General features: G+C 58.6%; 3 protein-coding genes across 9 annotated transcripts in view; 1 reads left to right on the forward strand and 2 right to left on the reverse strand.

Moving 5' to 3' along the window:
• Window positions 1–287: 287 nt before the first annotated feature.
• Window positions 288–18,631, reverse strand: MOB3A (MOB kinase activator 3A). Of its 5 annotated transcripts, XM_079918308.1 has the most exons (5): window positions 18,464–18,631; window positions 17,811–17,870; window positions 7,413–7,936; window positions 3,024–3,226; window positions 288–1,737 (listed from the first exon to the last, which is right to left on the reverse strand). In XM_079918308.1, exons 3-5 carry the CDS (start codon window positions 7,831–7,833, stop codon window positions 1,708–1,710), a joined length of 654 nt encoding a protein of 217 aa, XP_079774434.1. In that variant the 5' UTR covers window positions 7,834–7,936; window positions 17,811–17,870; window positions 18,464–18,631; the 3' UTR covers window positions 288–1,707. The 5 variants fall into 5 exon arrangements, with proteins under 5 accessions (XP_079774434.1, XP_079774433.1, XP_079774436.1 ...); XM_079918307.1 differs by lacking the exon at window positions 17,811–17,870; XM_079918310.1 differs by lacking the exons at window positions 17,811–17,870; window positions 18,464–18,631 and adding an exon at window positions 17,297–17,372.
• Window positions 18,632–19,008: 377 nt separating this feature from the next.
• On the forward strand, window positions 19,009–23,456 carry IZUMO4 (IZUMO family member 4; the record flags this gene model as incomplete). 2 transcript variants are annotated; one of them, XM_079917829.1, is made up of 7 exons in its annotated part: window positions 19,009–19,222; window positions 19,305–19,385; window positions 19,502–19,573; window positions 20,051–20,077; window positions 20,186–20,261; window positions 20,409–20,456; window positions 21,438–23,456. In XM_079917829.1, 7 exons carry the CDS (start codon window positions 19,009–19,011, stop codon window positions 21,556–21,558), a joined length of 639 nt encoding a protein of 212 aa, XP_079773955.1. In that variant the 3' UTR covers window positions 21,559–23,456. The 2 variants fall into 2 exon arrangements, with proteins under 2 accessions (XP_079773955.1, XP_079773954.1); XM_079917828.1 differs by lacking the exons at window positions 20,051–20,077; window positions 21,438–23,456 and having other exon boundaries at window positions 20,159–20,261; window positions 20,409–21,435.
• Window positions 23,457–23,488: 32 nt separating this feature from the next.
• Window positions 23,489–25,101, reverse strand: part of AP3D1 (adaptor related protein complex 3 subunit delta 1) — a 44,739-nt gene continuing 43,126 nt past the window's right edge. For both annotated transcript variants that reach the window (XM_079917831.1, XM_079917830.1), the window contains exon 32: window positions 23,489–24,632. In XM_079917831.1, coding sequence (XP_079773957.1) covers window positions 24,537–24,632 — 96 coding nt within the window. In that variant the 3' untranslated portion in view covers window positions 23,489–24,536. The remainder of the gene's footprint in view (window positions 24,633–25,101) is intronic.

The following is a 25,101-nucleotide window of genomic DNA, read 5'->3' on the forward strand; positions in this document are numbered from 1 at the left end:
GATATTGGGGGTAAACTCATGTGTCAAGGTCACAGGATAGTTAGGACGGGGCTGAGACAGAAAACACCCCTCTGTTCCCACGTGGTTCAAAGTTTTCTGGAACCTTCTTTACACAGCAAAGAGGCAACAGTTAAAATCTCGTTTGCTGAGTGCTGAAAGCAGAAACGGGAGAGGGAGTGGGCGCCGTCTCAACCTGCTTTCCAGACTCTGGTCCTCATCAGCCCCGCCCTGTACCCTGTGAAATTCTAATCCCACTGATATTCTGTGCATCTGTTTAGCTACTTGGGACACTCTGCGGTGGGGTGGGCACAAACTGTTGTGACATCTAAGATTTCTTTGCCACTTGGGGATGTGTCCCAATGCCAGGCCCTCCCACCAGGAAGACAGAAATGACAACCAGCAGGTGCAGGTAAGGAGACACGTGATTTATTCTGATGGTCCTGTGGGAACACCCATGGGCACGGGACGGTGGGCAGGGGAGCCCTCCCCTCCAGCCCCGCCACCTTTCCAACCTGGCTGGTGACCTGAGTGGCACAGTGGTTACGGCGTTTGGTCGTGGTTCTGCATTTAAGAGGAGCTACACGCGACCGGGCGGTTTCCTGCAGTCTTTCCAGGACTCCGGGAGCGGGACCCCAGCAACTTCTGGAAGGACCGAGGCCCAGGTCGTGTTAATTGCACTTGTTGGGTGTTGGTGTCGGGTGGTGGCCCTGTCTCCGAGCGAGCATCCCAGAAACCCAGAGGTACTCAGAGCTGGTGTGGTCCAGGTGGGCAGGACCGCCACGGCGAAAGGCCACGGAGGATGCTGTGTGCGGATGGGGCGCGAGCGGGCGGGGCCCCCAAGCTTCTGCGGGGAGACGGTGCTGGGATTTGGTCCCGGAGCCACGGAGGGCCACGCTGACAAAGGGTTTCGATATGAAGCTGGCAGGCGTGTGAAGCAAGGCTAAGTCTGGCTAAACATTCGGCAAAACTCAAAGGTCCCAAACCAGGGAGAGGCGTGCCCTGGCAGAATCGTACTGCTATTCACGACGGAAAGGGGACATTTTTCTAGAGGGGAGGGGGATCACTCCTTGTAGGTAAAAAACTTTTTTATTCCGGTAACATCTCATAGTGGTCGTAAATGCAACTAGACGAATTCAATCTTTTATGCGACATGAAGGGGCCCCAGGACACCTGGGATGTGGGCGTGGGCTCGGGAAGCTGGCACAGGAGCCTAAGGGTCCCGGAGGAACAGCGGGACGGAAGTGGCTTGGGGGGAGGATGCCGGGAGGACGCAAGCCGAGCGCTCGTACCACTCGGAACCAGGCCTGGGCCGCAGCGGGGGGCACTGCGGGGTCTCAGCCTCGCTCATGGGGGCCTGACCACCCACGGCCGAGCAGGCGGGCTGGTGCAGGAGATGTACCCGAGTGGGGCCAGCCTCCGGGCAGGTGCAAGCGGTCTGCAAATGAAGTGGGTTTTCCCGGTTGCTCACAACACGTGGAATCACAGAGTTCAAGTTCTATCTTATCTCCCCCATGCTGGCCAAGGAGACTGGGGCTCAGGGAGGCTCAGACCCATGGGTGCTGCCACCTTGGGATCGGAGAGAGGACGCAGCCCAGACAGCACAGAATTTGCTGGGCTAGAAAATACCGGTCCCTGTTCTGGAGACATGGCCCTCAAGTAGGACTGTTCCCCAGGCGCGGACTCGGTGACTACGGGGCCAAGGGGCTCTCAGTGGCACATCCGTGCGGTCATTTCTTTCTGTTAAGAACAAGCAGGACATCAGCAAATCACACAGGAAATCAGGGGACGCAGTCTCATGGGAGCCCTCAGGCCTCACTTAAAGCAAATCTTACGAAATACAGAGCAGACGGCAGCGCGCCTCAGGCTGGGGCGCAGACTCTTTCTGTGAAGGGTCCCACAGTCCCTGTGTCCAGAAAGAGCTAACTCTAAGCATCAGTGTGGGACAAATGACCATGCGATTAGGGCGCTGAGTTAACCAAACAAAAGTGAGCTGATCACAAAACTGCACACAATGACTTTCAGTATTTGGTGAGATTCACATAAAAGGAACTGTGGGAAAGAGGCATTCACCTCCACAAGGGTGCACAACCCCACCTCTAGTTCCAGAACGTTCCACTACCCCAGAGGAAAACCCCAACCCCACTAGGCATGCGCACTGTAACTTTAACTCCGGAAAAATGTTTACTGATAGGCAGAGCCTGCAAGGGAATATACAAAAATGAGAAAGTTCTGTGAAGTTGTTTTCAGAGAGTTTTAAATGTTGTAAAAGAATAGAGGCTGGGGCTTCCCTGGTGGCGCAGTGGTTAAGAACCCACCTGACAATGCAGGGGACACGGGTTTGAGCCCTGGGCTGGGAAGATCCCACGTGCCGCGGAGTAACTAAGCCCGTGCGCCACAACTACTGAGCCCACATGTTGTAACTACTGAAGCCCGCGCGCCCAGAGCCCATGCTCCGCAACAAGAGAAGCCACCACAATGAGAAGCCTGTGCACCGCAACGAAGAGTAGCCCCCGCTCGCTGCAACTAGAGAAAGCCCACACGCGGCAACGAAGACCCAACACAGCCAAAAATAAACAAATAAATAAAATAAATTTTTTAAAAAAAGAAATAAATAAAGTGGGTTAGTGGTTGCAGGGGCTGGGGAGGAGGATGGGGGTGACTGCTGATGGGGGCGGGGCTTCCTTTGGGGTGATGGAAGGAAGGTTCTGGAACTGGATAGAGGTGATGGTTGCCCAACCCTGTGAATGTGCTGAACACCACTGAATTGTTGGCTTCACGATAGCTAATTTTACGTTATGCAAATTTTACCTCAATTAAAACCAAAAAAATCCTTGTTCTCCGCCGGCAGGGGACGGGGGTGGGTGGAGGAGGTGTAGGTGGGGACAGTCACCAGAGGCCCATCTGTTTCTCCCACAGGGAAGCGGGGGCAGCTGCAGGCAGTGACCCGCCCGCCCGCACCCCGATGGGCATGCAGCCCCAGGACAGGGGGCACTCGCCTCCCCACGATGCCCCGACCCGCTCACCAGCGGCTCCAGCTCCTTGGTGTCGATGAGGCCAAACTCCGTGACGAAGTAGTAGAAGTGCTTATAGCAGGTGTTGACGTGCGCCTCCGAGCCCAGCTGCGCGATGCGGTCGAAGTGGTGGATGTAGACGTGCACGAACACGCGGAAGAGCCGCGACAGGATCTTCTTCACCACCTGCAGGAAGTTCTTGGGGAACGGCGTGCCTGCAGAGGCGGCAGGGGCAGCTCAGCTAGGATGCGCCCCCAGCTGCAGGCGCGAACCCCTCTCTGCGGGACCCCGGGCCTGGGAAGCCCACTTCTTGGCTCCCTAACAGTGCCTGGGGGCGGGGTGGGGTGGGGCGGGGTGCCGGCAGATAGAGTGCCAGGACTGCAGCCCCCGCGGCCCAGCACCTGCTGGACGTGTCCCGCCCCGCCCCACCCCGGTCTGGCCAGATGTGGACATGCCATCCCACTTCCGGTGGCTCACAGGTTTCTGTGTGTGTCTGTCTCCAGTTACGTTTATTTTTTGGAATAGAACTGGAGAACCCATAAAAACCTATGTTTTGGCCTTTGACATTTTTCACTTAATACACTTCTCTCTCTCCAGTGTATGTTTCATGACATCACTTAAATTTGAATGTACATATCCTAACTTAATTGCATGCATACACTATATTGCATTTTCTTGTCCAATTACTGAATTTAATACGTTTTATTTCTATTTTTTAAGTGTATTTATTATTTATTTATTTTGGCCACTCTGGGTCTTTGCTGTGGCACGCTGGCTGTAGAGCGCCTGGGCTCAGTAGTCGCAGCGCGTGGGCTTAGCTGCGGCACGTGGGATCTTAGTTCCCTGGCCAGGGATCGAACCCGGGCCCCCTGCACTGGGAGTGTGGTGTCTCAGCCACTCTGCCACCAGGAGGCCCCTCTGTTTTCTAAATTGCGGTGACACACACGTACTGTGGGACTGGCGGACTCAGCCCTCCTCCGGTGTTAGTCTGTGCCCCCCACGTGCTCGCCCGCTCCCACCTCGTGTCCTCTTCGTCCCACAGGGCAGATGCCACGCACTCGCTCCACCTGACCGGCACTACCAGGGGGCTCCCCAGGACCAGGGTGGACCGGCCCCATTTCTTCAAGAGAGGGGCTCCAGAGCTGGCAGCCCAGGGGGAGGAGCACAAAGGTGCCACGAAGCGCGAGGAAAGCCATGGCGCACAAGGCACACGCTTCCGGAAGATGGAGCGGTCAGCTGTTGGACGGTGCTGTGCTTCACAGCCCTGTGGTCGGCGAGCAAAGGCCCCAAAGACGTACAGGCAAGTGCCGGAGATCCGTGCGCAGGGCGGCGTCACGGGATGGCGTCTGCAGTGAGATGGGGAACAGCCTGGCCCAAGTGGGAGGTGGAAGACGAGCCCACGCGGCGGCTCAGGACTGTGGAGGCACGAGGCAAACGGGAAAGACGCTCCCACGAACGTGCGCCTTTCCAGCTCCCGTCCTGCTCCCTCCTGTGTGTCCTGGTGGGTGTGACAGCTGATGGGACTGGTATTCCATCGGCCGGAAGCGCCTGTGAACGTCTGTTACAGGTGGACAGGGCCCAGCGGCTCCAGGGATCTACCTCTGCGGAAGGTTCGTTCAGCATCAATGAGGCCTCTGGGTTTTCTCCCTCCATCCAACCGGAGAAAAAAGGCTAAAACAAAAGGCATGCTCCACTCTCGAGAGACGACCACGTTCACGGGGCATCTCAGGAGCACACGCCGTCTTGAAGGCCTGTGAAAGCCACTTGGTGGGACAGTGGTCTCCAGGGCATGGGGATCCCCATAAGGGAAGTCCCCCTAACAGTGTCAGGAAGTCAGAGGGAGCGCAGAGCCCATGGCAGGCAGAGGAAGGTGAGCACAGGGTGTGGCTGGCACCAGCCACACGGGGTCCTGGGCCCAACGAGGCTAAGGCCCTGCCCTTCCCCCTCTCCTGGGAGAGGGATGCCAGGAGTCACCGAGGTCACCCTGGGCCATCCTGGGTGGAGGGGGAGCGGCAGCCCCGTAGGAGAAAGGCCTAGAAACAGAAGATGCTGGGACTGCATTGCCCACACCTGCCACGATGCCCTCACACGGGGGTCACAAATCCGGCCCACCTCCCACTCCTGTAAATAAAGTTTTATTGGAACGCAGGCCCACTCCTTATGCACCCTTGTCTGTTTATATACCGTCCATGACAGCTTTCAGACTACACAGCAGATCCGCGTAGCTGAGACAGACCATCTAGAGGCAAAAACCAGAAAGATTTACTGTCTGACCCTTTACGGGAAAAGCCTGTGAAAGAACGTTTCTTTTATGGGAAAGAACCTGGGTCTAAGCTCAAGAGTGTGGGCAGGTGGCTTTGGGGCCTAAGTGGATGCTCAGGTGTGACTGGAACCAGCACGGAAGGTAGGATGAACTTTGGACCCGCCCTTTCTTTGCCCGCCCACAAATTTCACCCTGAGGAGCGAGGCAGGCTCTGCGCAGCACCACAGACCAGCAAAAAGAAGCATTCCAGTCTGTGTGCCTGGCTGGGGGTCGAACCTAGGTGAGGGGCGAAGCTGGCCCCAGGGTCCGTGGACAGGGCTGGAAGGTGTGGCCTGGGCCAGGTGGCCCGAGGAAGGCGCCAGCAGCCACAGAACCCACTGTGGCCGTGCGGCAGAGGTCTCTGACCCCTGCTGGGCAGCTGAGTGATGTCTGACAAGGTCATTTCTCTCACCCTTCTCGTGCTTTCCTCTTTGGTAGGATTACTAGAATTTGCTTCCGTGGGCGAGGCACTGACTAGAGGCCCTCAGGGTCTGAGTTCTAGGATGTGGACCGCTCAGGATCTGAGGAGGCTTCAGGGGGTCCTAGCAAGGCAGGGACTCAGGATGACACAGAGCATGTGTAGACGTGGACCCGGCAACCTGATGGGGGGCTGCCCAGGAATCTCTATTCTGGGCAAGTGATGATTCCGGGATGGCCTTTTCCCAGATGAGTCCCTGAAAACCCCACCAGGGTCAGCCTGGTTCAGTGTACCGACGGCGGGCGAGAAACTTAACGAGGCACAGAGCACGCCAGCGGCCAAGAGCTGGGCCCGAGGCCTGCGCACTGGCCAGTGGTTTGCCAGGAAGCCGTGTCGCACTGGTGAATGTGAGAACGACATCTACCATCGCCCGGGGCTGACAGGACAAGTCGCCCAGGGCTGCTCAGTGGCTCAGAACAACTCATACGGGTTCTCCCACAGCTCCTGAGGCCAGAGTCCACATGGTGCCCTGGGCCGAGGTGCAGGTGTGGGCGGGGATGGGTCCTCCGGGGGCTCCAGGGAGAACCCGTTCCTGCCTTATCTGGGCTCACAATCCCTTCCTCCTCCTGTTGCTTCACTGCCTTCTGCTCTCCTGGGTGTCTAGTCTCCCTCCATCTCCCTCTTGTTAGGACCCTTGTGATGACATTTAGGGCTCACCCAGATAATCCAGAATAATCTCTCCACCTCAAGATCCTTAACTTGAAGCAAAATGTAGCCCCTCCACACACGGGAGCATCACTCAGCCGTGCAAAGGCGGGAAGCCCCGACACTCGCTACCACGTGGACGGACCCTGAGGACACGATGCTCAGTGAGAGAAGCCAGACACAGGACACAAAGTGGGGTGATCCCACTGATGGGAAACGTCCAAAACAGGCAGATCCAGAGACAGAGTGGATTCCTGGTTGTCAGGGGCTGGGGAGGGGGTGGGGAGTGACTGCTGACGGGGACGGGCTTCTTTTAGAGTGATGGGTTTATTTATTTTTTTTTATTACTGTTATTTTAAAAATTTTTGGCCACACTATGCAACATGTGGGAGCTTACTTCCCCGACCAGGGATCGAACCCGCACCCCCTGCATTACAAGGTGGAGTCTTAACCACTGGACCACCAGGGAAGTCCCAGGGTGATGGGTTTAGATAGAGCTGATAGCTTCACGAAGCTGTAACTGTCCTAAAATGACACCAAACTGTGCACTTTAAGTGGGTGGGTTTTACAGGGTGTGGATTCCATCCTGATAAAACTGTTATGAAAAGAACATGAGGACTTCCCTGGTGGCGCAGCGGTTAAGAATCCGCCTGCCAATGCAGGGGACACGGGTTCGAAACCTGGTCCAGGAAGATCCCACATGCTGCGGAGCAGCTAAGCCCGTGCGCCACAACTACTGAGCCTGCACTCTAGAGCCCGCAAGCCACAACTACTAAGCACACATGCCTAGAGCCCGTGCTCCAGAAGAGAAGCCACCGCAATGAGAAACCCGCGCACCACAACGAAGAGTAGCCCCAGCTCGCCACAACTAGAGGGAGCCTGCGCGCAGCAACGAAGACCCAATGCAACCAAAAATAAATAAAGAAAAATAAAATTAAAAAAAAAAAAAAAAGAACATGAAAGTGCAGAGACTCACCGACGTTGGTGGGGAAGACGTCCTCATTGTTGATCTGCACCTCGATCCAGTCCATGAGCAGGTCCATGTACCGGGGGGCCGACAGTGCCGTGGGCCGCCGGAACCTGTGCTCGTCCTGCCAGCGGTACTCATACTTGGGGCCGCCTGACATGACGGGGCAGGAGCGCTCGGTGCAGCCGTCACTGATGGTGCCGTAGATGAGGTTGACGCGGTTGAAGAAGTCGACCACGTGCACGGCCACCCAGTCGTTGAGCTCCTCGCCGGCGGGCAGCTGCACGGCCAGCTTCAGGTCTAGCCCCGCATTCAGCGATGCCTGCGCCTTCTTGTGCAGCTCGAAACGCTGGGTGCCCGGCTCGAACTTGCGCTTGGGCCGGAAGGTCTTGTCCTTGTTGAAGACCTGCTTCAGGAAGGGGTTGGACATCTCCGCTGCGCGCTCAGGACACCCCCCGCGAGGCCTCCACGGGGAGGGCCGGGCGGGACGCTCACGATGCGAAGGTCACCGGGCCCCCGGGTCTCCCCCAGACCTGGAACACACAAAGAGGAAGCACTGTCACCCTTCTCAGAACCCTGTTCTGTAAGCACCGGCGGGCAGACTGGGGACACTCCCGGGACTTCTGGTTTTGAGTTTCACCAAAAGGGCGCACAGCACTGCCCCAGGCACATCCCCCTGCCTCAGAGCAGAAGACACTGAGTCGGGCCCTGCATCATCCTCTCCATGCCTGGACGCTTTCAGTAAAGCGGAGAGAGCTGCTAGCTCCCACACGCTGGCTGAGGGCGGCCCCCACAGGCGAGGTGGTCTCTTCATCTCCACGAAGAGACATCCACAGCCCTGGGACTGGCGAATGGACCTTATCTGGAAGAAGAGACTTTGCAGTCTTCGCAGATGTGACTGGGTTAAGGATCTTGGGATGCCCTCTTCCCGGATTATCCCCGTGGGCCCTAAGTCCAATGATGAGTGTCCCTATAAGAGAAGACAGACACCCAAGGAACGACCATGTGATAACGGATGCAGAGATGGGGTGATGTGTCTACAGGCTAGGGGACACCAAGGACTGCCAGCACCATTAGAGTCGGGAGAGAGGCCTGGGACATATGCCCCCTCAGAGCCCCAGGGCGAACCGGCCCTGCCCACACAGATCTGGGGCTCCTGGCCTCCGGGACTGGGAGGGGGTACAATCCTGCTGCCTCTCTGATCTTCCCTGTGTCTCGTGTCCCAATCTCGTCACTGGATTAGGGGCCGCCGTGACCCATCGTGACCTCATCTCTCCATTGTGACATCTGCATAGACTCCATTTCCAAGGGGTGGATATGAATTTGGGGGGACACTATCCACCCCAGTGCACTAAGTAAGATGCCTCTATGAGCTGTCTGGACTCGTGACTGACGCCGCCCGTTTTGGGGGATGAGGCCTCGATATAGGGGCTGCAGCTGCCATGGCCCTGCCGTGATGCCCGGTCCCCCTCCGGCTCCTCCCGAGTCTTTGCTCTGCACCGTCTCCTCTGTTACAAACCCCACCTCGGAGGGCAGGAAAGGATGAAATCGAGCACAAGGAGCTCAGGTCGGGCTCACGCTCGGGACTGGTCACGGCGCCATCCCCGTCCCCATTGCTGCTACGATGACAGCGCTGGCCCGCCGCCCCTGGCTCTCCATCTCCGGCCCAGGAGATGCGCTTTCCCGGGAGTGTGGACCTGGCCGGCACGGGGGTGTCCTGGGCGCTCACCCAGGAGCAGCCACAGAAGGGGAAGTCGGCCTAGAGGGGAAGCGGAAGCAGAGCCTCTGCACCGCCCAGGCCGGGCTGCACCGCACGCACCCGTGCACCCCCGTATGACGAATGACCACTTATCTGGAACGTTTTAATAAATCCCTCGGCAGTTGGTTTCTGGGCCCTGGGACCAGCAGCCTTGTCAGGTGGCCCGCCCTCCAGACTAGCACACTGTGTGGCAAACTGCCAGAAACTGAGGGGCTTTCAACAGCCCTCCTTCATTATCAGAAAGTTCTGGACGTCCCACATCTGAGCCGGGCCTCATGTGTCCTTGAGTAGGGACCTGTCACCCCCCAGGCCCAGGGCGGCCCTGCAGAGAGGACGTCAACGCCACCAGGACGGCCTCAGTGACAGAGAAGCCGTTCCAGGTGGGCAGGCCCGAGGCCGGCAGGTCTGGTCACCCCGACCTTGGAGGACCTGTGTCCGCGGGTCCAGGCGGAGCAACCGGGACGGGGAGGATCTCAGCAGACAGTAAGAGCTGAGGCACGACCCACCACGTCCTGTAGGCCAGCGTCTCCGGCAGGCTCAGCCCTTCCACAGCTCGGAGGTCTGGAAACCCCCGCAGGCCCAGGGCTCCTGGCCTGGCCTTCAGCAGCTGCCTCGAGAATGTGAGCCTCTGGGTTAATTCCGGAGGCTGGAGAGATGATGTCTAGGGCTCAAACCAGCCTTCTAGCCAGGGCGGTCCTGCCCCCAGGGCAGCAGAGCCAGGAGGATGGAGACTTTAAGTTATGAGAATTTACAAAGAAAAACATTGCTCTGGCCTAAAGGGAGATGGTGCTCGAGCTGAGCCTGGAGAGCAGATCCTTCTGGAGCCCAGGCGTGGGGAGGGTGGGGCCCGATGGAAGGGGGCGGAGGAGACCCCAGCGTCTCTCCCCTCAGGGCGGGAGTGACCCTGACCCTACCTCCTCCTGTGTCCTCAGTGTGTCCACAGGGCCTGCTCACAGAGGGCTCAAAAAGAATCCAATGTGAAAGCATGGAGGAGGCCTCCCTGCCCTGGTTAGGGGAGAGGGCGTGGTCAACAGGATAAGGGCCCCAGAGACACCCCCATCCTGGTCCTGGGCCCCGAGGACATGTCACCTCAAACGGCAGAGGGAACTTTGCAGACAGAATTAAGTTGAGGCCCCTGAGACAGGGATGACCCTGGATTCCCTGGGGGGTCCAGTGTCATCACAGGGTCCTTATAAGAGGGAGGCAGGGGGTGGGGGGGGCATGTCAGAGGCAGAGAGACACGGGAGATGCTGCGCTGCTGGCTGTGAGGATGCAGGAGGGCCCGCAAGCCAGGGGTGCGGCGCCTCTAGAAGCTGGAAAAGGCGGGAACCGATGCTGCCCTGGAGCCTCCCTGGAGCCTCCGGAAGGACCAGCCCTGCCCACACCTGGATTTAGCCCCGTGAGGCCCGAGTCAGACTCCTGACCTCCAGAACCGTGAGATAATAAACCTGTGTGGTTTGGGGCTACAAAGTCTGTGGTGACTTATTACAGCAGTCTTAGGAAACTCAGACAGAGACTACGCAGATAATCCTAATGAGCGCTGGGCAAAATAACTTGTAGTTGATGTAACTGGATCTGGTTACATGTGGGCCTGGGATCTTCTGTTCTCCCCGCTGGCAGGCAAAGCCTGCTCACGCTTCTGGGCCCCGCTGGACACTACGGGTGTGGGAAGGTCAACTCAAGGCAGCATGAACTGTGCAAAACACAGGAGCTGAGCATCCGGGGATGGAGCCAGATGGACGGGAGGAGCTCCAGTGAAGAGCGGAGGGACCCACCTCCCCCCATGAGGACGGCCGTAATCAAAAAGGACAATCAATAGGGCTGTTGAGGACGTGGACCAGTCGGAACCCTCCTGCACTGCTGGTGGGAACGTAAAATGGGGCCACCGCTGTTGAAAACAGCCTGGCAGTTACCAAAACACGGTTAAACCTCACCCAGCGATTCTCTCCTAGGTGCCCAGCCAAGAGAAGTGACAACACATGTCCACACAAAAACCTGTGCATGTGCCCAGCAGCATGATTCACAACAGCCAAAAGGCAGAGACACCCAAATGCCCAGCAACGGGTGCACTGATCCACACACGGGAACATCACTCAGCCCTGAAAAGGGGTGAAGCTCTGACACTCGCTACCACGTGGATGGACCCTGAGGACACGATGCTCAGTGAGAGAAGCCAGACACAGAAGGACCCACTGTGTGTGATTCCATTGACGGGAAACGTCCAGAACGGGCCAATCCACAGACACAGAGAGTGGGTTCCTGGTTGTCAGGGGCTGGGGAAGGGATGGGGAGTGACTGCTGTTGACGATGGGGCTTCTTCTGAGGTGACGGAATGTTCTGGAACTAGACAGATGGTGGCTGCAAACGTTGTGAATGTACTGAAAACGCTGGAATGTACACGGGAAACAGGCGGAAAGTCCGGCATGTGAATGACAGTCAGTGAAGCTGCCATTTTGAAAGCAGGGCGCGGGGGACAAGCAGAGCAAGTGCGGGCTGAGCCGCTACCCCAGGCACCATAAAGAACTGAAGCAGTTTCCCTCTCAGCTCAAATCGAGGTCAGCACTACCTGTAAAATCTGTTTACCGTGAAAGGTAACAACACAAGCACGGAAAACTGCATGGGATAAAAGGTGCAGTCACTGATGCGCCACAGAGTGAACACTCGCTGTGTAAGGGCCCCCCTGGCAACGCAGCTGGAGGCCACCTGTGCTCTGGAGCAAGAAGGCCCCGTGCCTCGTCCACAGACCAGAAGTGCCTTCGCTTCCTTCCCCAAAGCCATCATCACTTCCTGCCACCTTGGTTAACACCCAGTGAGGCATTCACAGTAACCCTCAGAACAAAACAGAACCCCCACTTTACATGGGAAGACTGAGGCCCAGACCTAGCACTGCTGACATTAGGGCCGTCCCAGGTGCTGTGGGGGGTGGAGCAGCATCCCTGCCCCCATCCCCTCGATGCCAGGAGCTCCCCCCAGTCCCGAAGACCACAGATGTCCCCAGACATGGCCCAGTGTCCCCTGGGGGCAGGACCACCCTAGGTGAGAACCACCGGGTTAGAAGATGGTGACTCAGTACCACTAGTTAATGATTAGTAAATCAGTGCTAAGCCACGCAGCTGGCAGCAGGAGGAGTCGACTCCACACCCTGAACCGTGGCTCCTTCTGCCTGCCACCGCCTCCGCAGCCCCACCCCTCTGCTATTCGAGCTTCTGTCCGTCTCATCCCAAACCCAGGGCCAAGTGCCCTCTGGGCCGGGGCTGCTCCCGCACCAGGTGCCTCCACAATGCCTGCAGGCCGGCTGGGTACTTCCGGCTCCGACTCTCCCTGGTTTTGGGGGTGCAGGCAGGGATGCTGCAGGAAGGTGGTGCCTCCGAGAAGGGAATGCAGCTGAGTACAGGGTGCAGCCACAAACGCCCCACCTGCCCGCTTCTCTCCCGACATGGAGGACCTCAGACCCCGCACGAGGCACTGATTAAAAGAGGCCACCTGCCCCGACCCTCTGTTGCAGAGACTGGCCGTGACCCCTGCGCCGGGCAGCCAGGACCCCTCTACGCGAGGGCATGGGCGCTGGATGTGTCGCGTAGGGACCCTGCGGCCCCACCTGTGACTGCAAACTTCCCAGGGCACCGTGAACCTGCCCAGGTGATTAATCTGCAAACCAGCCACTCTCAGGCCACTCGGCTGCAGGTCAAGGGACGGTGACCCTGTGTGGACCCACTAGCGACTCAAGCCGTCCTGCCCCGTTCCCACCACCTGCCAGCGGCACAGACTGATTTCAGCCTCCAAACACCCTTCAGCCCAGGCTGAGCACAGCCCCACTTTGGTCACGAGGAGATGAGGCGGGGTGCTCCCCGCTGTCCAGCCGGCGGGTGGCGGGGCTGGGAGAGCTGGGCCAGACCAGCCACCGAGCCCTGGCAGCAGCTTCCGTGCACCCACCCGCCCAGGTTCCTTATCCACCCTGCAGCCAGCCTTCTAACCCTCACAGAAACCACAGCGTCAAGAAGAACGCAGCCCGCTAGTGTCCCGCTGCTGCCTTCTATTGATCCTGGGGCCTCTCTGCGGACAGGTTTGGGAGTCTAACTCCCCATGATGTTACCTGGCGACGCGTGACATGTCAGACAGGTGTGGCTGTGGGGTGGAGAGGAGGGTCTCAGGGAGGGGGCTGGGGCAACCCTGCGGCTCTATCCACAGCCCATCATGCCGTGGGCTGACCCATGCCAGGACAGTTCTGGAAGACAGGGCGGGGCAGCGGAAGGGGATTGTAAGGTTCCTGCCTGCCCTTCTGTCTCCTCAGAAAGTGGGAGGGTTTTTTTTCTAACTGGAAGCAACGATTTTCTGAACAACTCCCTGGATGGGCAAAGGTCCCATCAAAAGCAAAGAGCTTTCTATCAGAAACACATGCTCCCGCGGCTGCGGGGTGGCCGGCCACCGGAAAGTGCCTTTTCCTTGAGAAGCGCTGCCACAGGCCAGGGCGCCCGGGAGTTGCTGCCCACCACCGCCCCGCCGTTCCAGGTACCATCTCTGGGGCTGCTTTGTCTTGGTCCTTCTCAGAACACCTCCAAGGACAGCGGGGCCGGGGGGAGCCAGGACAGGCTTCTCGGAATTCAGCGCTAAGGGCTCCCCTGGTTCTTCCTGCAGATGAGATGCGTGTGGCACTCAAACTCTGTGACAAAAGTAAAGGTGACAAAGCTCCCCTCCCCGGCACACACGCACCCCCGTTTTCTTCTAAGAACAAAATGAAACAGTTCTTGTAAGCAACTGCCGCACCTTGGCCCGGCAGCCACTTCCTTCCGGTGCTTCCACATCCTGGCCGGCCACCGCCGCCATGGGGACAGGCCCCAAGCTCAGAAGTCCCGCATGTTTTCGGTTGACATGTAAGCCCTGGCCCCTGGCCTGGAAGGCTAAGTGTCTGGCTGGAAGATGCTCACGGCCCAGGATCTGTCCTGTTAAAGATGGCTGCGCTCCAGAGCTGTCTTCCATCAACTAAATGTTTATATTTAAATACTGCGACTGCAGCCTGGGTGGGGAGGCTGCCGCCATCCTGCAGGACACACATGAAAGCCAGGTGCTTTAGGCATGTTCTGTATATTCCAGCCCTCCTGATAATCTTTTTTTTTTTTTTTTACACAAAAGCCAATTGAGAGCTTCCCTGGTGGCGCAGTGGTTGAGAGTCCGCCTGCCGATGCAGGGGACACGGGTTCGTGCCCCGGTCCGGGAAGATCCCACATGCCGTGGAGTGGCTGGGCCCGTGAGCCACAGCCGCTGAGCCTGCGCGTCCGGAGCCTGTGCTCCGCAGTGGGAGAGGCCACAACGGTGAGAGGCCCGCGTACCGCAAAAAAAAAAAAAAAAAAAAAATGCCAATTGAGATATAATTCACACAGCTATAAACTCCACCCTTTAAAAGTATACAATTCAACGGCTTTTAGAAACATCATGAAGTATGCAACCATCACCACTATCTAATTCCAGAACATTCTCATCACCCCACAACGAAACCCCGTGCCCATCAGCAGTCGCTTCCTATCCCCCTTTATGGGCTAAATCACATTCCCCGGCCCCAGAAGACATACTGAAGTCTTAACCCCCCAAACCTGTGAAGGGACCCTGTTTGGAAGTGGGGTCATTGCATACATAATTAACTTAAGATGAGGTCACACTGGAGGACGGTGGGCCCTAGGCCAATGACTGTTGTCCTTATAAAAAGAGGGAGATCTGGACACAGACACCGGGAGACAGCCATGTGATGGAAGCAGAGATCGGGTGATGCGTCTACAAGCCCTACAAGCCAAGGAATGACCAGGATGGCCAGCCGCACCAGAAGCCGGGAGAGAGGCACGAAGGTCCCTCCCTGGGGCCTCTGAGAGCCCTGAGCCCACAGCAGATAAGAGCTGGTCTGGGATCTAAACCCGGCTGTCCCCACGTCCACGGCCTTCACTCCACCCAGACGGAGAGGGGCTGCCGGGTGCACACAGCCCAGCGCCACGATTCTCCTCCGAACCGCCTTCCTCAGTCTCAGTTCCCCATGGGGGCAAACGCGATTTTCTGTTCAACAGAACGGTGTCACGGGGGGGTGGGGGTGGGGACAGAAAGGAGAAACGCGGGGGGAGGTTGTGGGTGGTGTGTCTGTGTAGGAGCCACACCTCTTCCTTCTGAGGACCCGGTCTGAGGCTGCAAGAGCCGTCACCGCGTGTTTAACTGACCTGAGTCCTGAGTGTCAGAAAGGGTAACGGACAAGAAACCGCGGCCCGATCTCCCGTCCACCGCGAGCTCCCCTTCGCTGGCTGCCCAAACTTCCTCTCAACATCAGGGTCCTCGGGATCTGGACTTGCCTGTGTGCTGACCCAGTCTGTGGGGAGGGTGTCCACCAAGGACCGCACTCTCTCCAGGCGCCAGCAAGAGCTCCTGCCACGCTCCGCTGCAGCCGTGGGTCTCGAATGAGGCGACCCGGCCCCCAGGGGCCACGGGGGACATCTGTGGTTGTCACGACTGGGGATGCTCCTGGCACCGAGTGGATGGAGGTCAGGTAGGCTGCTCCACACCCCACGGCGCCCGGCACGGCCCCCCCAGAGAGTGACCCGGCCCCGGATGTCTTATTTGGGAGCTGCAGGAATGACCATCTCCTTCCCAGAACTCAGTTTCTGAAGTCGGATTCGCCTCTTTTGCTGCAGCAATCTGAACCTCGCAATTCCAGGAAGTCAAGAGCGGGGCTCACCAGCTGGGGCATGTCCAAAAGTTCCCAGAGTAAAAACCCGAGTTCCAAGCCGGCTGCCTGGGGAATTTCTGTTCAACCTCCATTTCGAGAAGCCCTGGAGATGTGAGAGCAGCTCCCGGAATGATGGTTAATGGCTGACTTTTCCATGAACTCTGGCTGGCTTGGGAGTGTCATCACACATGAAACAGACTAGCTTAACCTTCTTAGGAATACGGATCATCTAGAGTCCTGGAACTGAAAACAGCACTTCCAAGAACCCCCTCAGGGACTAAAATAACCACTTATGCTTTTGCTGAGAGACAGAGGTGATCTTAGAACTCAGCTTGTCACAGCTATTTGGGGCACCTGGTGTGCGAACGCCACGGTCCAGATTTTCAAGATGATAGAGTTACTCTTCTCCTTTAGGGAGGTCCAAATAAAAAGCAAATTATCAAGCCCCGAAGAGAAACGAGGAACTGTAAACACCCACCACCAAGTGAACAAAGCCCGTCTGAGAAGACGACACTGCGATTCCAACTCTGTGACGCTGTGGAAAGGGCAGAGCAGAAAAGGACCAGTGGTTGTGGAAGGCAGTGGGGGTGGGGGCTAAGGGACAAATGAATGGGGGGCACACGGGGTTTTTAGGGAAGCAAAACTACTCCATGTGATAAGATGATGGGTACATGTCAGTACACATTGTCCAAACCCAGAGAGCATACAACACCAAGAGTGAACTCAGGGGGCTTCCCTGGTGGTGCAGTGGTTAAGAATCCACCTGCCAATGAGGGGCACACAGGTTCGAGCCCTGGTCCGGGAAGATCCCACATGCCGCGGAGCAACTAAGCCTGTGTGCCACAACTACCGAGCCTGCACTCTAGAGCTTGTGAGCCACAACTACTGAGCCCGTGCACCACAACTACCGAAGCCTGCGCGCCTAGAGCCCGTGCTCCACAACGAGAAGCCACCGCAATGAGAAGCCCGCGCACCACAACAAAGAGTAGCCCCCGCTCGCCACAACTAGACAAAGCCCGTGTGTGGCAACGAAGACCCAACACAGACAAAAATTAAAAAAAAAAAAAAAGAATAAATGCCATGGAACACATTGAAATATAATGTACACCACGTATGTAATTTTTAACCTCTGGTAGCCACACTGAAAAATAAAAAATGAAAAAAGTGACTTAAACATTGATAATATATACTATTTAACCCAAGAGCATCAAAACATCACTTCAACACCTAACAAACATAGAAAATATTAAGGAAATAATTTGCACACACTCCCCGCCCCACCCCCGCCTTAACACACAGAGTCTCCGGAAACTGGTGCATATCTTACACGAATGGCGCATCCCACTTTGGACCAGCCTCGTTTCAGGTGCTCACTAGCCTGGCTGCTGCACTGGACAGCCCAGCTCCGGGGCGGTTTAAAAGGGGAAAACTCACCTGTCAGAGGACAGGAGCAATGGGATGGGTGCTGTCTGAGGTGGGCACTGGATTCGGACCCCAGGGAGGGGAGAGGCTCTGGATCAGAGAAGGTTGAGGTTTGAGGTGAACAAACAAAGGGCGCCTCCGGAAGCGAGGGGAGAAACAGGGCGCCCCAGGGTGCAGGCAGGGGCGGGGCAGCCAAGACTTCCACTTGCTCCACTCCATAATCAGTACAACAGACACTGACAGGCTACCATGAATTTGGGGTGGGGGGAGGTGGGTGGACAGGTGCTCAGGGCTTTGGAAGGCTGCAGCGTCCTGTCCTGACACTGGCCAGGGCCAGGATTCTTGGCATCACTCCACGCTGAGTCTGTAAAATGGGCTAATAAAAGCCCCTGAACTTTATGTTGCGGGGAGGGAAGAACAAAGAAGCCGCCGGCGGGGGCCACGTGTAACAGAAGCAAGTCCAAAATCACGAAAGTGCGGACAGGCAGTGGGGGTGAAATATGAAAAGTGCTCGCGCATCACATACCAAAATTTATCCAAGTGTGTGCTGTGAATGTGTGCAGTTCACTGCATGTCAGTTGAGCCTCTATAAAAGGTAAAAAAAAAAAAAAAAAATGCAAGGAGCAGAAGGCACATATGAATAAAGACTGGAAGACTTTTACCCCAAAATAAGCAGTGAGTGGCTCTCTGGGGGGGAGCATCACTCGCAATTTATTTTCTGCTTTGTGACTCTCCGTCACAAAGAGAATCACCCCGATCACACACCCCCTTCCCTCCTCAGTGACATTTTGTAAAATACATGGGCCTTTAAAGCAAACGCAAGCCCTACAGCCAGTGCACAGACGGAGCGGGGGAGTCAGCCAGTGGGCAGTGCTGACACGCAAACACCTCCCACTGCTCAGGGGTTCTGGGGACCAAGAAGCCTGCTTTCAGAGGGCGGGGTCCCAGTGTGCTGGGAGCCGTAAAATCCTGTGGACTTTCCATCCACACCAGGAGGTGGGGTCCTGGTTACTGACACGGCCAGGGGGTGACCCCAAAGTGACACATGTAACCCCTAATTCCACCAAGGGCCGCCACCGTTCACCCCTCTGAGGGGCCCGGTCTCCCCGCCGCCCGCGGTCTCCTCTCCTGAGGGGCTCGGTCTCCCTAACGCCCGCGGTCGCCTCTCTGAGTACCCACCTGCCGCCTGCCGCCAGAAGAGTCGGGCCAAGCTCGCCGCTGAACCGCGTCCCCGGGCCGTTAGCCAGCGTAGCCTCGCCGCCAGGCCGGAGAAGCTCCGCGCACGACCACCCCGCCCCCCGGCCGGATATACTTCCGCTCCGGGCCGAGGCCTCCCAGGCTTCCGGGGAGGCCTGCGGGCGGAGCTTGCTCGTAGAGCGGGGCGGGGCCTTGAATAGAGGCCAGACTGGAAGGAGGAGCTTGCGCCGGCCTACGGCGCATGCGTGGAGCGAGGTCGCGGGCGGGGCCAACAGAGAGGTGGAGCCTCCCCGGGAGCGGCGGCTCATGGGCGGGGCCTGGAATAGAATCCGGCGCCCTCAGTTGTCCGTTGCGGGGGCGGGGCCTACGCCGGGGGCGGGGTTTGGGGGCGCGGCCCGGGCCCGAGAGGGCGTCGTTGGTTGGTGCCCGGATAGGGGCGTGGCAGGAGACACCGTTGGTTGGTGCGCGGCGGAGGGGCGTGGCACGGGAGGCGCCGTCGGTTGGCCGGCGGCGGGCGGGGGCGGGCCATGGCGCTGCTGCTGTGCCTGGCCCTGACAGCGGCGCTGGCCCGCGGCTGCTTGCACTGCCACGGCAACTTCTCGGAGAAGTTCTCCTTCTACCGCCATCACGTGAACCTCAAGTCCTGGTGGGTGGGCGACATCCCCGTGTCGGGCTCGCTGCTCACTGACTGGAGCCAGGACACAATGAAGGAGCTGCACCTGGCCATCCCCGCGGAGATCAGTGAGTGCGGGGCCCCGCCCGGGAGCACCCCCGGCCCAGTCAGGCCCCGGCCCGCTCACACGCCTCCTCTTGCCGTCCCCAGCCTGGGAGAAGCTGAACCAAGTGGCGAACGTCGTGTACCAGAGAATGGATCAACTGTACCAGGGGAAGCTGTATTTCCCTGGTAAGGGGGCGACCGCCGCGCATGGGGAACTGAGGCAGAGCCCACCCGCCCCATGACACCTCAGGTCCGCCCGCCAACTGTGCGTGACCCCCCACCCCTTGCCTTCCCGCCATCAGGGTATTTTCCCAACGAGCTGCGAGCTATCTTCCGGGAGCAGGTGCACCTCATCCAGAAAGCCATCATCGAAAGTGAGCAAACGAGGGCTGTGGGGGAGGGAGGGTGCTGCTGCCCAGGGTCTGAGGACCCAGGGCCACGCGAGTATTTCAGTCTCCTTCCAGGCCTGGGGTCCCGGCCAGGTCGTGGTGAGACTGGAGTAATGTGAATAGGGCGTCTGGCCTGGTGCAGCCAGGTGTCAGAACTCAGAAAGGGCAGAAACGGGGGAGAAGGGCCACACCCTGAGGGGGGCCCTTTTCATCCAGTGGGCACCAACAGGAGGCCTTGAAGGATAAATCCCACCCGTCCCTGCTACCTCCCCCCAACGGGTCCCTGGAGGCCTCAAGAGTCTTGCGGCTGCCCTCCCCCGTGCTTTGCCCCATCCCAGGCTGGGGCCCACCTAAGTGGCCAACGGACAGGCCCTGAGCCTTGGGCAGCCTGGGAGGGGGAGAGAGCGGGGGACAGGACAGGCCTGCTAAGAAGGCGCCGGCTGTGCTCTCGTCCCCCCACAGGCCGCATCGATTGTCAGCGTCACTGCGGTGAGTGAGCCTCTGTCCCGGTTATGGGGTGTGGCGGCAGTGGCGGCAGCTCGGGGCCCCAGAGGCTGAGGGTGAGGGTAGGGTGCGGCCGCCTCTGGTGTGTTACAGGCATCTTCCAGTACGAGACCATCTCCTGCACCAACTGCACGAACTCACACGTCGTCTGCTTTGGCTACAGCTGCGAGTAGGGCTCAGACGCGGGCGGCCCCCTGCCCCTGGGGTCCAAGGCTCTCCCTGGAGGGTCCCCTCATCACCCAGGCAGGGAATGGAAGCCCCCCACCTGGCCCGTGAATGTGGGCCGCGCCCCCCTCCACACCCCATGTCCCCGCAGGTCGTCGGCAGAGTGGAAGGCAGCAGTGCAGGGCCTCCTCCAGCACATGTGAGTCAGGGCAGCTTGGCTCGGGGAGACCCCGATCAAGGCCGCTTGGCCCTGACTAAAGTCCTGCTGTCGTTGTAGAAATAACTGGAGCAAGTAAGTAGTTCTCGCTCCGCAAAGGCAGTGTGCATGTGCGTCCTCGTGGGTGAGTATGCGCCGGGGCAGCCACAGAAGGCAGCACCTGCCCCCGGTGTGGCGGGCCCAGCCTCTACCTCCCAGGGTCTCTGAGCTCGTCTGGCACGAGGGGGCACATCCCGGTTAAGTGGTCCCCAGAGTCTGGTCCTACCCCTGCCCCAGGCTGGTGGCAGGCTGTGGTCGGAGCTGGGGAGGGCGCCCCCTGGTGGAGGCGTGCTCCAGTGGAGGCACCTCAGGGCCACAGGCACAGCCTCAGCCCCAAAGCTCAGAGCTAACTGGGGCCCCGTTGTGTCTTTCAGACAGAACACCAACACAAGGTAAGCCCCACCCCCCAACAAGGCCCGTCCTCCTGGAGCGGGGGTGTGTGGCGTGGGGTTGTCCCGGTCAGTGGGGGAGGGCAGGGGTGTTGGATGGGGTGGGCGCAGCCGGGCAGGGCTCCCTCTCTGCACCTGGGACATGTGGACATCACCTCTGCAACCCCGCCCATGCCATCACTCCATGAATAAACATGAGCTCCTCCTGCCCCTAGCCTGGACACACAGAACCACTCCAGCCTTTTGAGTGACCCAGTGGGGGTAGGCCGCAGGGACATGGGTGGACTCCAGGGGCAGGAGTTGTGCCTAAGCCAGAGATCAGAACCCCATGCCCCCCCACCATTGCTGCCTTCGCAGCCCTAGTCGTGGGAGTGTAGGGCGTGACCCCACTGCTGTCCTAGGGATGTGAGAACAGGCAAGGCCTCCGAGTTCAGCTTGAGGGTCTGTCTGCAGCCCTGTCACATGCCCAGCTGGGACGAGGGGCCCAGGCCTCCAGCAAAACCCCACCAGGGAGAGCAAGGTGTGGGAGGGGAAGAAGGACTGGGGCACCCACGTCTCCTTGCAGCTTGGTATCACCAAGCTTCAGGTGTCTGGAGTCCTCGCACCTGGCCAACCTGACTCTGGAAAACGCCTCCAAGTGCCTGATACAGCACTGAGGGCGGCCAGGCCAGCCAGACCCGCCCCCGCCATGGGGCGGGGCCTCCGCTGGACCGCCTCAGCCTGGCGCTGTGGAGCAGGCCTGCTGCTGCCTGGGTGCTCCACCCGGCTCGGAGCCCGGGCTGGGCCGGGCTGGGGCTGGGAGGACGGGAAGGGAGGTAGATGGGTTTGTATATAGCGGCAGGATCACAGCTGTTTGAGGGAATGATTAAATATCCCTGACATTTCTCATCCCGAAGTAGTCCTTGTTGGGGCTCCGGGCTGGGGCCCCAGGCGAGGTGCGACCTTGGCCTACAGGGCAGGGCTGCGGGGCTTCCCAGGCGCGCACGGCAATCAGCCTTCAGGGCAACTGGTTCTTTTGATGACACGAAAGGAGGCTGTTTGGTGAAAGCCAGGGCCTGCATCGGTGTATCTTGGGGCTCCTACCACATCGGCTGCATTTCAGCCGAGGCACAGGAACTGCTGTGCCCACCACTTGGCTTCTTAGTTTCGAGAAAACACCCAACATGGGTCATGAGGGGACAGACCCAAACTGTGACCCAGGGCTCAACATCCATCCAGCAGACGGGAGGTGCCTCTGTGCCTGTGGATGCCATGGTGAGCCCAGCAGTTGTCTGGCTCCTGGGCTGGCCCTTCCCAGCCTGGTCAGCCGACGATCCCTTCCCCCAGCTAAGGGGTCCCCTGCCTGGCGTGGCGCCTTCCTTCCAAGGGCTCACTGACAGAACACTGGCCTCTGCCTGCCCAGGAATGTTGAGATCAGGGGAACGGTGAGCGGGAAACTCCAAAGGGATGCTCCAACGCCCCGGGACCTGTGCGGGGTCCATGAGCTGGAGCAGGGCAGGCCAGGCCAATGACCACCCGGGGGCCACCTGAGGCCTCTCTCCCCACCCGCTGCCGGAGGGGGCTTCCGTGCGGGGCTCCGCACCTGCCCACGTTTTGGATTCAGGTTGGAGTTGATTTGGGCTCTGCTGACACAGTCCTCTGTACACATGGCATCAGTGAAACCATATGAAACCTTGAGAATTAAAACAGCAGCAGGGGATTTCCCTGGTGGCGCAGCGGTTAAGAATCCGCCTGCCAATGCAGGGGACACGGGTTCGAGTCCTGGTCCGGGAAGATCCCACATGCCACGGAGCAACTAAGCCCATGCGCCACAACTACTGAGCCTGCGCTCTAGAGCCCGCAAACCACAACTACTGAGCCTGCATGCCACAACTACTGAAGCCCACGCGCCTAGAGCCTGTGCTCCACAACGAGAAGCCACTGCAATGAGAAGCCTGCGCACCGCAACTAGAAAAAACCCGCACCCAGCAACAAAGACCCAACACAGCCAAAAATAAAATATAAAATTAAAAAAAAGAAAAAACAAAACGAAACAAAAAAACCGCACAACAGCAACACGGCCTTCCTTCCAGCATCTGTTCCTGCTGATTCCTGGGGCCCTGGGGTCTGTACACGTGTGTCTGGACTCCTAACCCTGCCCTTTTCTCACTAGGCACTTCGAAGATTAGAAATGAGGGTGTGTGTGCGCGTGCATGTACAAGCGTTTACCTAACTTAAACTTTATTTTAGTAATGTTTCTGCTCACCCTGCACACCACTTACGAATGGGGTTCCCTAGTAAAAGGAGGGAGATCGGTGGACGCCTCAGAATCCCGTGTGGGGGGGTGTCAGGTGGCTCCTCATTACCACCAGAGCCCAGGGGCCTGGATGACGTGAGGACCACGTCCCCTCCCGAGGGGCCGAGGGGTGCATGGCAGGAGGGCAAGGGCTCCCCCCGCACACTGCAACCTCCATGAGGGTGCCCTGCAGCCCCCCTCGGACCACGAGCATTTCAGGGGCTGTGTGCTGACCCGCACAGTGGGTCAGAATCCCCTGGCTGGGGGGCATACACTGTCATGGGCCAGAGACCCAACAGGTGAACGTCTGTTTTGCAAGTTTATTGGATCATCTTGACACAGAATCATTACAGCAGCGTGATATGTCTCTCCTTTATACGGGAATGTCGATAGCAAATAAATTCTTATATAACACATCATACATTTCGAGATTCTAGAATCACTGCACAGGATTCTGTAATAGGTTACTCTACATGCTAAAGTGACAGTTTTCATCAAAAGGAAAAGTTAAAACGTCATCGAGGACTGTCATTTCTGAGGAAAGTTCCGTCTCACGGGGGTGGGCTGGGGTCCCCCCTCCCTGCCCCTGAGGTGCATTTCAGGGGCCCAGCCGCCCCTGGACACACGTGCTTCGCCATCAGGGCTGCGGAGCCCAGGACTAGGCCCTTCCGCACGTGCAGGCACAGACCTGCAGAGAGTCCAGTGATGAGCAGAGGGGCCAGAGTCACAGCTCTCCACCACTCACCCCAACACCTGACTGGGCACGGAAGCCAGTGAGGTCCGGGATCCCCGCTGGGCACCCCCCACTCAGCGGACACACGAACACGGTGGTGGGATGAACGGGATGTCATGGACGAGAGCCTGCACGACCCTCTCCCACCATGTGTCCTGCGGGGAGGACGTGACCCTTGGCGTCAGGGATGAACAGGAATGTCGCCTGAGTAGCTAGCCTGTTCTTCACCCCCCAGCTGCCAGTGGGCAGGGCATCTGGGGACTCATGGGACTTGGATGGCTTGACAGAAGCGGGACGCGCCACCCCGTCTGGTCCCCACCAGGAACCGGCCTGGATGGCGGTCACCCCCACCCTCGGGCAGCTCCTGTGGCCACGTGCACAGTCCGCTCCGGCTACAGAAGTCCCTGCTGGCCTGGGGAGTGGAAGGGGGCTTCTCGCCAGAGAGAGCAGTGAGGGCAAAGTAAAAAAGATGACAGGATAAATCAACGCAACATAAACCTCAGTGTCTACACAGTGGATGACGGTGGACTGGGTTATCTCCCGGCTGCACCCAGTCCTTGCGACAGAGGAGAAACCCGGCACTTGGCCGCCCTCCCCGCGAGCCCTCCCCATGGCGGGCGGCAAGCTCAGCATTTGGCCAGCGTTTCCTTCATCTCCTCCAGCACGTTGCTCAGCAGCGTTGAATCGCTGCACTTCCCATCCACCGACACCGACTTCTCACCCTGAAACGGGGAAATAACGGTCAGTGCCTTGAGACGCCACCCTGCGACTCCCAAGTACCTCCAACTTTTACAAATGCTCTCCTATGCCCGGGTGCTTTCACAATCAAAAGGAGGGGCTCCAGGCAAGAAGGAGCAGGTGCACCGCGCCCTGCTGTCTCCCAGGGGCCCAGGATGGACGCTCTGGCAGAGCGCAGCAGAGGCAGCAATGCCAGCCCTGCAGAGGACACACAGCCCCACCCGGCCCGGCCCCACGGGCACGCAGGAGGCAGCTGTGCAGAGAGGAAGGCTATGAAAACCGGAGGGCGTGGGACCAGACATCCTGCAGCTGGAACCTATGTGTCAACGCTCTCCACAGGGTGTAAGGAAGGCCCAGGGTCTCCTCCTATTCGAAGTGTCCAGGATATAGTCCAAAATCACTTGGCACCGCAAGACCGGGGAAATCTCAGCTCACGTGGAAAAGACAATCAAC

The sequence above is a fragment of the Stenella coeruleoalba genome, assembly GCF_951394435.1.
Source record: "Stenella coeruleoalba genome assembly, chromosome: 3".
In the NCBI taxonomy this organism is placed as follows: domain Eukaryota; kingdom Metazoa; phylum Chordata; class Mammalia; order Artiodactyla; family Delphinidae; genus Stenella; species Stenella coeruleoalba.